This window comes from Montipora capricornis, chromosome 10 (genome assembly GCF_036669925.1).
Source record: "Montipora capricornis isolate CH-2021 chromosome 10, ASM3666992v2, whole genome shotgun sequence".
Taxonomy (NCBI): Eukaryota; Metazoa; Cnidaria; class Anthozoa; order Scleractinia; family Acroporidae; genus Montipora; species Montipora capricornis.
Genome location: NC_090892.1, coordinates 66,828,103 through 66,843,102, shown reverse-complemented (window position 1 = coordinate 66,843,102; position 15,000 = coordinate 66,828,103). Strand labels below are relative to the sequence as shown.

The window sequence follows — 15,000 nt, the reverse complement described above, 5'->3', positions numbered from 1 at the left end:
ATTTGAAGCTCTTATGGAACATTATTTTTCCTTGATCAGTTGAATCAGCCGTTACCACTGTCTCAAAAAACGTGACGTCACACGCTCTCGCATCCTTATGGTTGTCTGCCTGTGGTCCCACCAAAATTCCAGATTTTGTGATCAATTTGAGTTGACGGTTGCACATGATAAAAACAGACCAGAATGACTATAATTCATATATCAACTCGAAGTTACAAATTTGAAACCGATGTTCATGGAGATAACATACCCAGAAGTTGAATCTCACCACCCCTCCCTACACACACACCACAGATTTAGTCTTTTGCTCGCATACCTATCAAACCAAATCTTGATTGCCCTTAGAGTATCAATACTTAACGAATCACGGTGTTTTGCAAAGTCACGAAAGATCTCCAAGACCTTCTTTGATAACTGACTATTCTGTTGCTGCGCACAAGCTGTAATTAGCGAAGTGTAGACATCCATGTTCCGTTCAAAAACAACAGCAGAATTCTGCATCTCGTTTAGCGAATCAAATGCACTCAACAGATCCCCTTTATGGACAGCTGCCTCCACAAAAGGTGCATAATGTCGAGTTTTTGGAGTCAATCCATCCCTTACCATCTCCTTATGTAAGTCTTTCACCAACTGGCCACATTTCGAATAAAGCGTAGCAAGTGTTGAGTAGGTAGAATACGTCTTCGAAATACCATATTTGTCCACAAGATTCTTAAATTCTAAAGCCTCTTCAATCTTGTCGTAATATAAGAACCAATAAAGAGCAGAGCTGACGGAATCTGCTAGGTGTTTTTCGGGAAGTTCGCGGAGTTTTTGGAACAAACGTGGAGCTTCATGTGTTTGGCAAAGCCATCTCATGTCCCCTATGCGCATTCGATCTCCCTTTGGTTCTGCAGGAGAAGATGAAGATCCTTCCCTTACTAATTGCCTAATATAGCCCCTCAACAAAGTCAGCGTCCCCTGGGTTTTTTGCAAACAAAAAGGACTATTAAAGAAGACAGTTCTGCTTGCCATTTTGGTCGCTGGGTTATGTAGTTGTCACGAATTATCGTGGCTGAAGACACCACATGTGTTCTTACATTGCACCCAGTGATCACTGCCATCAAAATGCCCCGATTTGTAAGTCTACACAAAAGGAGAGCTTTTAGTGAGATCCCAAGTGTTCTTAGATTATGCGTCACAGGAGGAAGAAGACAGTGGAGTTTTACATCAACGAGACATCTAAACAAGGTGCTAGAAAAGGGAAATGTCGACGAAAATAATCACGACCGATTGCACGTGGGTGACATTCGATGGTTGTGCGAGGCAGAGCAAACTCCACAAAAAGTTTCAAACCTATTTAGTCAATGCGTCAATCTTCCTGATAAATATCGGATAGAATGCTTAAACTCTGCACTGTACTGGTATTTGTATTATGGCAAGATCGAGGAAGCTCTTGCAATTAAATCCCTATGGGAAAAGGAAGGTTTTCCAAAGACCTACTCATCCTATTGTAATCTGGCGATCTTATACTCTAAATGTCACCAATTAGGAGAAATGAAGGATTTCCTTGATAAGATGAAAAGGGATGGTTTAACTCCAAAAGCTCGCCACTATGAACCTTTTGTGGAAGCAGCCATTGAGAGAGGCGATATAATGGGCGCTTTTGAAGCCATCAAGGAGATGGAACGTTCAGCTGTTATCCATGGGCTTAGCAGTAACCTGTGCACAGCACTAATCCGAGCTTGCACTGGGAAGGAAGATAAGCACCTGACATGCAATGTGTTGAAAATCTTTCAAGACTTTGTGAAATATCGGTACAAATTGACGGATGACGCTCTTGAGGCAATAAAGATATGGTTTGATAGGTTAGACACATCACATAAGGTCAACATTGAATATGGTTTTTTTAAGGGATGAAGGGGGCATAATTTGATTGACATTCTGCTGACAGCATTATGCACTAATCAATTAAAACCATGCCCACCCCCCTCCTTCTCCCCTCCAGTCCCTGAGACATGGCAGGGATGCAACATTTGTACAGTGTTACATTTTTGTGTCACTGGAAGATTTTGCTAAGCTGCTTGTCATTGTAAATGATAGTTATGCATCACTGAAAAAAATGTAAAGCCTGCCCTCCCAATTTTTTCATAAATTTTTGGACTTGTGGAGGAGATGACGAGTCCTACTTTGCTCCCCTTCTCTTCCACTTGGGATATTGTCTGCAAATTCAAGGTCAGATACAGTCTTTGCTGCTGGTAATGCAAACTCCTTTGTTTTTCGAGTACAATTCCAGAGTCATTCTAGTCCAGGGTGTGCTTGGGCGCCCAATCTATCAACATGGCAAACAACAGTGGGAGGGGACCATACACAGCCTTGCCTAACACCAGCTGATACTGTGAACCACTCTGTTGATTCTCCATCCACCCTAAAATTAATACACAACATTCCAATCCATCATTGATGTTTTTCATGATATTAAATATCTTAATTAAGTAAAGTATGATCGTCCGGGTGAGTGTAGTCCTGAGAAGGACTGTTTGAGATGATATTGACTAATGTTTCGACAACCTGAGTGGAAGTCATCTTCAGAGTCAAGAACCTTGATTCTGAAGATGACTTCTGCTCAGGTTGTCGAAACCTCAGTCAATGTCATCTCAAACAGTCCTTCTCAGGAATACACTCACCTGGACAACCATGCTTTACTTAATTATGATATGACTCCTGGGTTCAAACCACTTACGATTAAATATCTTCTTGGGTAGCCCATATGCCTCAAGTATTTTCCAGAGGATTCTTTGTGCATGCTGCTCTGTGCATGCTAGGTCAAAAGCAGCCTTAAATTCAACAAAGTTCATCATCACAGGGAGTTGAAATTCAAGGCTTTTTTCTACCAGTTGACGCAGGGCAAAGCATTGATCTGATTGACAGACTTAAATGAAAGATTCATTATGAGTGGAGATTTGTTTTTAATATACAGTAGTATTTTTGGAAAAAAAATAGTTACTGTCATGGAGAACCATGAGACCAAAGAATTGTGGGGCAGAAAATTCAGGACTCGCAGGCCTACCCTTGAACTCATGGAAACCGGGGAGGGTGTTTTTGGGAAGAAAGCATACGGTTATGTCAGTCTTATAAGTCTTGAGAGAAACTTAAATTCTCCTTTCAAAGATGAGGCAACTGCATTTGAAAAATAATTTCAACATTTTAGGTTACGAATACTGTATTTTGATTAGCAGACATGGACAAACCAAGTGGATTACGTCATGGACAATTGCTACACAAACGTGAGAAAATGTGTTGGTCTATTCAGATCTATCAAAAATTTGCTAATCAATAATAATTTTTTACTTATTCTTGGTTGTCTTTATTTTACCAGATTCCATTGCTATTCCTGCAAACAGAAGCTGGAAACTGGTGAATTCTCTATCAAGGAACTTGAAGAGTTAAAACTCTCTCTGGTTAAGCATCTTTGGAAGCCACACAGAACTGTTCAACAAGTTAAAAGTTTCACTTCTGCAGGAAATTTTATTGATTATGTCTTGCCAGAGCAACTGAATCGGATTCCTTTAAGTGTGGAATATTTCTTAGAAAGCACAGGACCATATGATGTCATCATTGATGGACTCAATGTGGGATATTTTAGAGGCTTTTTTGATCCTTACAATGTAAATATTTTACTAATAACTTTTGACTTATTTCATGTTTTTGTTCCTATGCCATAGCATTTGAGTGCTGACTGTCAAGTATGATCCTAATTCTTCTTTTGGCAGTTTCATGAAAGTTTTGCTTAGAGGTTTCATTGGGTTTTGCATGCAGGTTTGCTTGGTTTAATTAAAGTAGCATTAATGGGGAAGTTGAAATAAATGCCCTGGAAAATAAGTCAAATCAAAGAGGTGTTCTTTTGCCTTGTGCATGACCCACAGGGGAACCAATTTTTGTTACAAAACCTAAGTCATTTCTGTCATTATACACCCAGAAGCAGATTTCGTGTAAAAAAAATTTCCAAGCTGGTGAACAGAAGTTTAACATAGAAATTTGCATGATCATATAACGATGAGATGAACATTTACTTGTCACATGTACTGCATTCATTTTTCTCTTTTTTATGCTTAGGTACAAAATGTGGTGCTACATTTTGTAAATAAAAAAAAGCGAGTTCTGGTTGTTGGTTCCAGTCCAATGAGATTGTCAGAAAGATCAAAGAGGGGTGGAAAAACACCCCTTGGTGCCCTGGTGGAGTATCTGACTGATCACAAAGACTGTGGCTTGATTTGTTTGCCAGAATGGTATACTTTTTTTTATTATATAAAATGAAGACAATTTTTGACATCAGAAGATTTCAATAAATGTTCATGTGACAAACTCACAAGCCATCCAGAGTGTAGCCAGGGGGGTCCTAGGGTTCCCTGTGACCCCCCTTCATGACAGTCAACCACATAATACAAACCATACCTGTGAGGCTGGAACATAGTAATTATTTATGCCCCCCCCCCCCCCCCCCCCTTCCTGCACTCAGCACTCATCCAAAAAATTGTCATTTTCACTGAAAACAGGGTGGATGTTGACATGACAAACCAGTAAGGACCCTGGGTGTGAGGGAGTGTGACCCCCCCCCCCCCTCTCCCCGTTTTCAAAAATCTTAGCTACGCCCTGCCATCAATGGGCCTGATCAATGGCTCATGTTAAACTAACATGCAGTAAAATCACACTATTACAAGCCCATTTTTTGATCAAGCGTGCAGTTTTTCGTCTAGCTTTTTTTCAATTGCTGAAGTCCCTGATTTCATTGTGTCAATGATAACCTCATTACAGAGGTTCATAGGTTCGAGCCTTTCAGACAACATTTTTGCCACATTTCAGTCATTTGAAAGACTAAAACTGCACAAGTGCTCTGAAGAGCTGTGTGCCTGCTTTTTAATAACATTCGTCCCTTTATCTTTAGCTCAGTGGATGACCTCTACTTTCTCAGTGCAGCAATGCATTGTGGTCCAGGAACATTGTTGGTATCTAATGACAGGTTTCATGACTATACTTGTGACATGGATCCATTACTCAAGATTCAATTCAACAGATGGCAGAAACTTTATCAGTTCAAGCTGGAAAGATTTGTTGATGAAAGCCCACTATTTGCAGTATGTATTTATTTATTTATTTATTTTTGGATGCTTTTAGTTAAACAGGTTTTTTTCAAAACTACAGAAATAGAGACTTTAAAGTCACTCAACCGGTTTCAACAATTTGGAGGGAATGCGTTTCTAGAAAGATTAACTCTACAACACTGTTTCACTGAATGGCAATGTTATGGTACCATAATGAAACAGCAGTAATTGCTTAACAAGATGCACATATTAATGTGACGTAATAAATTACCATGGCAACAAAAAACCATTTAAAAATGCCCTATATTTTGTTTTTAAGTGCTTATATCTCAAAAACGAACTCAGTGACCCCCATTTTTTATTCCTGAAAAGTGATTAGCAGGCGAAGAGGAAACTCTCTTCAAAGTTTAAAAAGCAATTATCTGGAGTGGATTCAGAGCCATCTTAATCTTTTTTAATTGTAAAGGTGGCTAGGAATCTGCCCCACAGAACTTTTTAAACTTTGGCGAAAGTTTTATCCTTGCGTGCTAATCACTCTCCAGCAATAAAAAATGGGGTCACTGGGTTCGTTTTTGAGATATATATACGCATTTAAAGACAAAATATAGGCAGTTTTTAGATGGCTGTTTTGTTGCCATGGTAACCCGTTACGTCACATTAATGAGTACATCTTGTTAAGCATCATCATAATGAGTACATCATATGGCATCATAACATTACCGTTAAGGGAAAACGTTTTGTAGATTCAATCCTTCCCAATAGTACAGTTTGTTGAAAGTGTTAAAACTGGTTTGAGCCTCCTTAACTGAGAACAAAATTTAATATGAGTTTTCTAGTCTACTTTTTTTTTAATGCTCTTAATAATCCTTGTAAAGCAATTTTTTTTATAAATATAAATTTATCTGTTATTATAATAATTTATTATGAGCTTGCAAGAGACAAGAAGGAGTGGCAGTTCTTCAGATATTTGATTTAAAAGTCATTATTATATTTCCTTCTGTAAGTCGATTTGAATATCGCCCATAAACACCATCCCCTTGAAACAGCCCTTTGTGCTTACAGTACATGTTTTAAACTCTTTATATCTTTCATTGGAATCGTTTTCTACCACTTAAGCTCGTTTCCCTCAGTGAGGCATTTGCTGATAGAGCCTGCCCAAGGAGAACATGGAACTTTCGAACTCAACAGCTAGTGATCATGAGCTCTTTTGGTGAAGAGGCGTCGGTTTTTCTCGTGCCTTGTGAGCTAATTGTAACTTTTCACAACAGTATATCGCGCGCAATAAGCTGACAGTATCACTCGTTTATGGTATCTCGTGCAAGTGAAATACGCTTTTTGTTTGTCTAAATCACATCCATTCGTTTACATCGCTGTTAGGTTCTATCTCTCACACAAATTCATGAAATCAAATCGCTTTTTGGGGAGCAGGGCTGGCACAGTAGTGAGAGCACTCGCCTTCCACCAGTGTGGCCCAGGATCGATTCCCGGATTCTACGCCATATGTGGGTTGAATTTGTTGGTTCTCTACTCTGCACAGAGAGGTTTTTCCCCGGGTACTCCGGTTTTCCCCTCTCCTCAAAAACCAACATTTGCATGCGTAGCTCAGTTGGCTAGTGCGCGGCTTTCGGAGCAAGGGGCCCCCAGTTCGATTCTCGGTGACTTCAACGTCTGTTTCCACTTTCCTCTGACCTGTGTAGCTATAGCTTTAAATATCCGTGAAACGGAGCACTGACAGAGGGAGGGGGGTAAAAAGCGCACCGTCGGCTTCCATTGATACCAGTTTCATAAGTGAAGGAACTACCGACGTTAAATAAATTGACTTAACTTTACTTGACTTTTTTTTTACTTTACTTTTACTTTTACGAATGTGATTGTCATTCGTCCGCAGCCTCGCAATGAATATACCCCTGCCGTCCAAACTTCTGGCGATACTTGGCACTTTCCTTCCAGTGATGGAAACAGATGGCTTTGTATTCAGAAAGGAACAAGTTAACAAGTAAGGCAATCTTGTTTTTACTAACAGGGGCCGCGGAGCACGATTGAAAGTGTGTGTGTGTGTGTGTGTGTGTGTGTGTGTGTGTGTGTGTGGGGTGGGGGGGGGGGGGGGGGCTAGGTCTTGATATAATGTACAAGTAGTGTAAATTAGTCTTTGCTCACGCTGAAAACAACACCGTAAGAAAAAGTGGGGGTAGGGCGGCTATACAAGTGCTCAAAATTCTTAATTTACCACCATGTGTTTTAAGGCCCATTGTATAAACGGTTTCAACATTTGCCCAACATTCGTTCAAGAAAAGTTGAAGGGATGTTGGGCAAATGTTGGACGCAAAAGCGAAGTTGTGCGCAGTCCGTTCAAACGGTTCCAACATTGCACCAACAGAAGAACCAACACTTTCGCGAAATTTGATTGCGAGGAACTAAGAGCTAGAAACCAGCCTCTCTTGTCCGGATAAACTTCGCCCTATTGACTTTTACGGCCTGATGTGAGCATTCATGTGTTTGAACAGAGTGTTGTTAACGGCTTTGACACCATTCGACACTTTCGAAAACAAAGGAAAAGTTGAATCGATGTTGAATGGAAGTTTAAACCGATTTAAACTTGATTCAACTCGCTTTCTACAATGTTGAACGTCCTGTTCAAACGCACCGAACATTTCGTTCAGCAAAGTTTTGAATGCATGTTGAAGCAAATGTTGAAGCCTTTTTAACTGGTCTTAACACTTCGGTCCGATGCACCCGTCGCATCCCTCCACACTGAGCCCAGTGTGGGACGCATGTGCAGTTCAAACTCTTGACAGAAATGCGAAGCTAACAGTTGCGCAAGATTCAAGCTACACGTGGTCACTCCACCCCACCTACAATGTTGCTCTCATGCACCCGTAACAGGAGGCTATAACCTGTCATTACCATTACACGTTGTGTTGCGTCCGACCCCAGTTAGTAGAGGGAAACTCTACTTTAGATAAGTTGTGTGAGATCTTCTAAGTAGCATAACTAACTGGATCATTGATTTTTTTACTGACTGGTTCCGGCAGAACAAACTTCAATGTTAATAGGTGTTTTCTGAGTGAATGGGGCTCAGTCCACTTAGCGGTCTTCCAAGGAACAAAGCTAGGACTCTGGCTATTTCTCGCGTAAATAAATGATTTGGATTTTAATACCATAGATGCTCAGTTGCGGAAACATGTCGGCGACACGACAGTTTCTAGGTTGTTGCAGAAGGAAACTAGGGTTCAGTGCATATATGTACAGTATGGGGCCCAGTTCTCGGCCACAAAAAACGTAAACTTGTATACTTGAAGTTTTTTGCACGCCTAGTTTTTCTCGTAAATAAACTGGCAAGCGAGGCTAAAAAAAGAGTTGGGTATTTCAAAACAGGGTCCGGTAAGTCAGAACTCATAGTTTTAATTCATAGCTACTGTCGGAACATGCCACCCCATTACAGCTTTACTTTTACAAATGATTTGACATGAAAACTCCATACGAAACTATGAGCTCTTTTTAGTGTTGTCGACGGCCAGCAGGGTGGCCGAGAATAGGCAAATACGCAAAAGTACTAAGGAAATATTGAGGGGTGAATTTAGGTAAAAGAATAAAATAGGCCAGGAAAAGTTTACATTTAACAGAAAGCTTTATCACTCTACGTTCATTATGCCAAGAATTGGCTCATTTGGGCCTCCTATACAGATAAAATAAAAACTTGAATTAGGCCATGTAATTCGAGTAGCCGTAAACAAACACGTTTTCGTGGAAATCAAATTCACCTACTTCGCGTCACCTCTATTTGCTCACAGTATATAGTAGCTGTAAACTCAAAACTCGGCAGGACGAAAGGCAAGGAATAAAGCTACCTTTGGAAGCAATTGCTTTTTATTCAGATTCACTTGTGGCGCTAAAAATAAACGTTGAACAAAAAGTGGCCGAGAACTGGGCCCCTTACTGTAGTCGATCGCGTTTGTCATTTGAGAACAGAGTAACTCTCCTTGAAATAGTGACAAATGCAAATTGTTATACATTTCATTTGCAAAAGTTCAAGCAGTTCTCGATCCCATCATCGTTAATAGCAAGGAGCTAGAATGTCTGAACTGCTGTGTTACCGTAAACTTCTTAGAGTAACAACATCAATTAATCTTACATGCAGTAATAATTCCAGTGAAACTGAAAGAGATCATCCAAGCTCCTGTATTTTTTAGTGCAGTACCTAGCTTGCCACGATCTGCTGGTGTTTTACAAGACTGTATAAGATCCATCTGAACATACGCTGCACCAGTTCTTTATTAAGCACTACCCCTGCACCTGAGGTGTGAAATAGAACGCGTACGGAAACGGGCTCTGTCAATGACCTATTCCGAAATATCATATAGTGACGCACTAGAGAATGCAGACATCCCTCCGATCGAATGTTATACTGAAGCTATTTCTTGCAAAGCATTTAATGCTATTACTGGTGATGAGAACAATAAATTGAGCAATTTTTTACCGCCTACAGATGAAGCAGCGGATTCTCCTGGTGAAAAACGGACCATTCAATTTCAGGAGTTCTTTTTATTATAACCTCTGGTCTCAGTCATAGATGTATAATAGCTGTAATTACAATTAGATTATTAGATCTCTGATTATATATTTATTTTCCATTCTACGTAATTTATATCATGAATTAGTTATTAAGTAACTGGTATTCGTTCTTTTTATCGATGATTTAAAATGTTACTTTTAATTCTTGTAAATACGGCATTCATCGCTATGGGTTGCCAAAGTATTATTTAATGGCAAAATAGTAACTATAATTACGGCCTTTGAGTTCAGCTGACATTAAAGTTAGTGGTCAGACGAAAAGTAATTCTTTAATCCTTTAAAAGTCTAAACTTGCATTTTTCGAGCTGAATACAATCTTCTGCTAAATCGAAGCCCATCCATTGGTCTGGAATGAGCAATGACGGATATTAAGATTTTTGTTCAAAATTACATGACATGATTCTAATAAACAGAGGTTAATCTATTCATGTTGGGATTGGTTAGCTTTTTCTATTTATTCAACGCCACCCGTAAACCACCAACTGGTGGAAACTCATTCAAGTGTTCACAAATCCTACCCTGTCAAAAAACTGTTCAAGGCACTCGAGAAAATTCTGCAACTACATAGGTTTTTTTTTTCAATCCTGCGACCGGTGTAAGAAGTCGGCTCATTTTATGGTTGAGCCTTGAATGCACCAAGTGTTTTTTTTTTTTTTTTTTTTTTTAGAGAATTGTGGTTTGCCATAAGTTTAAATTTAGTCTTAATGGCTTCTGTGGAAACGTGCCATGAAGATTTCAGCATTCTATCAAATGGCAAAAGTATTAACCCGTAGAACGTCCACTGAAGCTGATAACCAATTTCTTTTGCTTGTTGAAGAGCAGTTTTTACATCTTCTGCTTTTCTTTCCTGTAAAACAGTTTTAAGAGAATGTTTATTAATAGGAGCTTGCGTAACGAGCTGACTCAAGCCTAAATAATTTAAGCACAGTGTCGATAAAGCACTTGACACATTTCGTATCAAATTAATCAGTACGAAGGGTATTTGAAACCAGGCAAGGCAAGAAAGGATAATTTTGGTATCGCTCTTTTTGCAATATTTCGAAAGCGTATTGTTCTCCTTGTGTTGTTTTGTCATTACGAATGGAAGACATTTTTCATATAAGTGTTTATTTCCATGACTACGATGTAAAAAGGTTCCTATTTTAAAATTGCAGTGTGTAAATCTATTGTCCTTCAATCGGGAAGTCAACGCATCGAACATGCGACGCTGGAAGACCTGGGAAAGTTTATCTGTGGAGAACTATTTCGATGACATTACACAGCCTTCTCGTTGGAGTTCGTTGGAAAAACTGGATAAATTGTCTCAAAATGGGGACGTTAAGGAGCCGCAAAAGAAAGTCACGAGAAACGAACGGGTTGTAAATGATTCGGCGTTAATATGTGGTGTGTGCAAACAATCTTTTAACCGGCCGCGGATGTTGCGATGTTTGCATAGTTTTTGCAAGAGTTGCATCGAGAGTCTGGCAGAAAATGAAAGCGGCAAACAAAAAAGTGTCGTCTGTCCCATTTGTTCTTTCCCGAGTGAATTAGGGAGTGAAGGAATCGATGCACTGCCCATCAACTTTCTGATATTGAAAAATCCGAGTTTCGTGCTCGAGGAAAAGAAAACTCCCCTTCAGTGTGGAAACTGCGAAGACAACGCCGAAGCTACAGGGCAGTGCAATGACTGTCGCGAATTTTTGTGCGACAAGTGCACAGCTGCCCATCGTAGGGTACGTGTTACAAGGGAACACCACATTATCTCTTTAAATGAGCTAACGACGGAGGAGGAAGACAACAATAATTTATGCAACCCTGACAGCTGCGCGGAACATAAATGTGAAGACCTGACTTATTTTTGCCAGACGTGCGACAAGCTTATTTGTCGTGAATGCACCGTTGTTAGCCATCCAAAACCAACTCATGCGTTCGAACCTTTGAAAGAAGCGTCTGAAAAGCAAAGACAAGAGGTAACTAAACTCCTGGACACAGTTAAAATGAGGAGTCCTTTCGTGAAGAGAGCTTTGTTAGAGATAGAGGAAACTTGCGTAGATGTACCAGAGCATGCCCAGGCGATTGAAGAGCAAATTAAAAGTTCCACTGCTCGGTATATTAGAGCTTTGAGAGCGCGTGAGGCACAGCTACTTGATGATTTGGAGACAATGCGAGAGTACAAAGTGACATTGTTAGAACAACAGAAAGAGCGTTTGTACAAGGGAATCAAAGACGTGGAGAGTAATTGTGCTCTGGTCGAAAGAATGCTAAACGAAGGAAATTCCGCCGAAATCTCCAGGGTTAAAGACTTCATGACAGAGAGACTTCGAAGCATAGATAACATGATTCAAGAGATGTCACCTTTGGAGGGACCGGAATTTGATTACGTCACCGAGGAAGATCTTCTGCTCGACGTCATCAAACGAGGAGGCAAACTGGAAAGCGGCAATAGGCCTCCCGCGGTTAGACTTATCGGAGAGGGCCTTTACAATGCCGCTGTTGGCAAGACGTCGACTTTTGTTTTAAGTGTGCAAGGAGAGTCCGTGGTTAACAAAGTTGATTTCCATGTTCGTATTGAAACGCCAGATTTGGTTATCCTAACTTGTAACGTCGTGGAACAGAGTCCACGACTTTACACGCTCAGTTACAAGCCAAGAATTCAAGGAGAACACGTGATCTCAGTGCTGGTTAACGGTGAGCAAGTAGAGGAAAGCCCTTACACCGTGAATGTAAAAAAGGGTCATATGTGTTTCGCCACCAAGTCACTTCCGGTTTGTTTGCGCTTCGGCTGCAGAGGTAAAGGAAGAGGGGAGTTAAACAACCCGTGTGATGTAACCGTAGCAAGTAATGGGATCATAGTCGTCGCAGATACACTGAACGACAGAATTCAGCTATTTACAAGCCGTGGCGGTTTCTTGCGGCAGTTTGGATGTTCTGGCAAGGATGTTGGAAAGTTTAATTCCCCAACAGGTGTTTGCATTTCGCAAAATGGACGAATTGTAGTTGCTGATCAACAAAATCACCGCATTCAGATGTTCAGCATGGAAGGAGTGTTATGTAAAGTAATTTCATGCAAGGGACGGAACCCTTGGGATTTAAAAAACCCCACGGGTGTAGCAGTCGATGAAGAAGGACAGTTACTAGTTACCGACCAACAAAATCATCGAATCGTCGTTTTCAGCGACCGGGGAGTCTACTGCAGCCAGTTTGGCTCATTGGGAACGAAGGATGGAGAATTTAACAACCCTTCTTACATCGCAGTCACTCAAGATGGCGAAATTTTTGTCACCGATACCTCAAACCATCGAGTGCAAATCTTTGACACGGTGGGTAACTTTCAACGGAAGTTTGGACGTCCCGGAACCGGCGATGGAGAATTTCATTACCCCTCCGGTATTACAGTCGACTCGTCCGGATACATTTTTGTTTCTGATCGCACCAATCGCGTTCAAGTATTTAATTCACACTTGCGTTTCGTCACCAAGTTTGGCGGGAAACTAAGCGGCGACGGGCAACTTAGCGGGCCGCAAGGCGTTGATTACACTCCAGAAGGCAGGGTTGCTGTGGCTGATGCTCAGAATAACTCAATTAAAGTGTTTTATTTTCCAAGCGAATAAGCCAACACACTTTTTTGCTAACACGACAAAAATGTACATAGAAGGATAAAATCTTTGAGGTTACTATATTAAGAAGTGGCTGATTTTATAGACCACTGTCATAAATGGCGACCACTTTCACATTTTTTTTTTTTGTATTTCTGTTAATAGGCCATTTCCGAGTTCAAGTCTGCCTCCTCTTCAAAGCGAGTCTAAGAGCGAAGTTTTTCTTATGAAAATTAATTTTCATTCATGTGTAATGTAGAACTAATTACTATCACAAAATCTTCGCACTTGGACTCGCTTTGAAGAGAAGGCAGACATGAACTCGGAAATGGCCTAAATTAGACCTACTGCCCTCATTTTGAAACAATTATTTTTTTTGAAATTTGCTTGTCGTAGCGAGGCAAGAAAGGCTTATTAGCATTTGAAAACAAAAGAATATTTAATTTGGCCGCCATTTTATGAAAGAGGTCTATGTCGTTCGCTTCTCGCGTACTTAAAAAATACATTAATGTTACAATTGTTTGCGGTAAACTAAAACATTGCATTTTCATATTAAACTGAAAATGTGAGCTGTCAGTAATAGTTTCACCGATTTTTTTTGCAATGCTGGCAAAATAGTAAATATTTGTATGGGAACGACACGGAACTCAGCGTTGCCATGCAAGTTGCAGGACAGGTGTTGCTCTCTGCAATGCTTAAAAAATTGGTTGCAACGTGGCGAAAAGTATTGCAAGAAATAGACTGGCTTCTACTTTCTGCAAAGGGTTTTGCAACTTGTCTCGCAACGCCGTTCATGGTCGTTGCAAGGCGTGTTTCCTTGTGTAAAGTTTTGTGCAATTTGCCTCGCAATGGCCTTGCGAGACAAGTTGTACGAAAAATGCACAGTGTAACAGCGCTTTAAATGGCGCATTATGCTTAACTTTCGTAAGAAATAACAGTTGCTACAAGAATTTTAAATAAATTTTAGCAAACGGTTTTTCAATGCATAAGGAAGATCCTGATTTGTATTGATAAGTACCATGAAAAAGTTCATTTGAGAACTCAGCGATGATTTTGTATAATATTGATCCATTGCACTTTGAGTGCTTTTGAATGTATAGTCACAGCTGTTGAACGGAAACCACTACATTTTCACAAGTGCTACAAAGCAGACAGGAAGTAGAATGACAAGACTATAAAGAGAAAACTTAAACTGTGAAATTTATTTGGAATTTATCTTTGTGAGATTGCGCGTAGCTCGGAGTTGGCTACTACCAGTCTCCTATCCAACAAACGCGAATGAAATAATTGTAATTGTGTTATTAAATTTTCATTAAATTCTGAACGCTTGGCAACACTTGACGCAATTAGTTTCCATACTAGCTGATAACCAAGATTGACTGAACCAATCAGATAGCTAGAAAGGCAATACGCGAGGTCGAAAATTATTGCAGCGAGTTTTAAAAGGTAGTCTTGGAACAACATCTCAGCGATTCCCATTTTCGTTCCCAGAGCCGCCGTTACCCTTGTCCAGCGGAACGGGCGCGGGAGGTTCTGGGATAATCCAAAACCGGAACCAGAAAACTCTGGTTCCGGTTGAATAACTGCGCGTGCGTGAGAGGAGGCGTTCAGGAATCAACAAAAACATCTGGAGTTCACCTTTCCATCTGGAACAAAAATTCATCTTCAAATCGGCACCCTTAATCCCCACGGTATTAACGAACGCGTTTCATTTAACTAATGTAATTTTCACGTTGCCATGTTACCACCAATAGCGTAGCTGCCACTTTACT

General features: G+C 40.3%; 3 protein-coding genes across 6 annotated transcripts in view; 2 read left to right on the top strand and 1 right to left on the bottom strand.

Annotated features, from left to right (window-relative positions):
* The window catches only part of LOC138018753 (mitochondrial ribonuclease P catalytic subunit-like), a 7,327-nt gene extending 6,308 nt beyond the window's left edge, over positions 1-1,019 (bottom strand). For both annotated transcript variants that reach the window (XM_068865437.1, XM_068865436.1), the window contains exon 1: positions 317-1,019. In XM_068865437.1, coding sequence (XP_068721538.1) covers positions 317-1,014 — 698 coding nt within the window. In that variant the 5' untranslated portion in view covers positions 1,015-1,019. The remainder of the gene's footprint in view (positions 1-316) is intronic.
* An 83-nt stretch (positions 1,020-1,102) lies between these two features.
* The window catches only part of LOC138019787 (mitochondrial ribonuclease P catalytic subunit-like), a 21,306-nt gene continuing 7,408 nt past the window's right edge, over positions 1,103-15,000 (top strand). Inside the window, exons 1-7 of one of the 3 annotated variants that reach the window (XM_068866677.1) lie at positions 1,103-1,847; positions 3,219-3,266; positions 3,359-3,647; positions 4,096-4,268; positions 4,925-5,114; positions 6,970-7,077; positions 10,808-10,943. In XM_068866677.1, coding sequence (XP_068722778.1) covers positions 1,108-1,847; positions 3,219-3,266; positions 3,359-3,647; positions 4,096-4,268; positions 4,925-5,114; positions 6,970-7,074 — 1,545 coding nt within the window. In that variant the 5' untranslated portion in view covers positions 1,103-1,107 and the 3' untranslated portion in view covers positions 7,075-7,077; positions 10,808-10,943. Of the gene's footprint in view, positions 1,848-3,215; positions 3,267-3,358; positions 3,648-4,095; positions 4,269-4,924; positions 5,115-6,969; positions 7,078-10,807; positions 10,944-15,000 lie in introns of those variants that run through there. The other 2 variants (XM_068866675.1, XM_068866676.1) reach the window with 2 other exon arrangements.
* LOC138019784 (E3 ubiquitin-protein ligase TRIM71-like) overlaps positions 10,853-15,000 on the top strand; it is a 4,646-nt gene continuing 498 nt past the window's right edge. The window contains exon 1 of the mRNA XM_068866673.1: positions 10,853-15,000. This exon is cut by the window's right edge and continues 498 nt beyond it. Coding sequence (XP_068722774.1) covers positions 10,853-13,243 — 2,391 coding nt within the window. The 3' untranslated portion in view covers positions 13,244-15,000.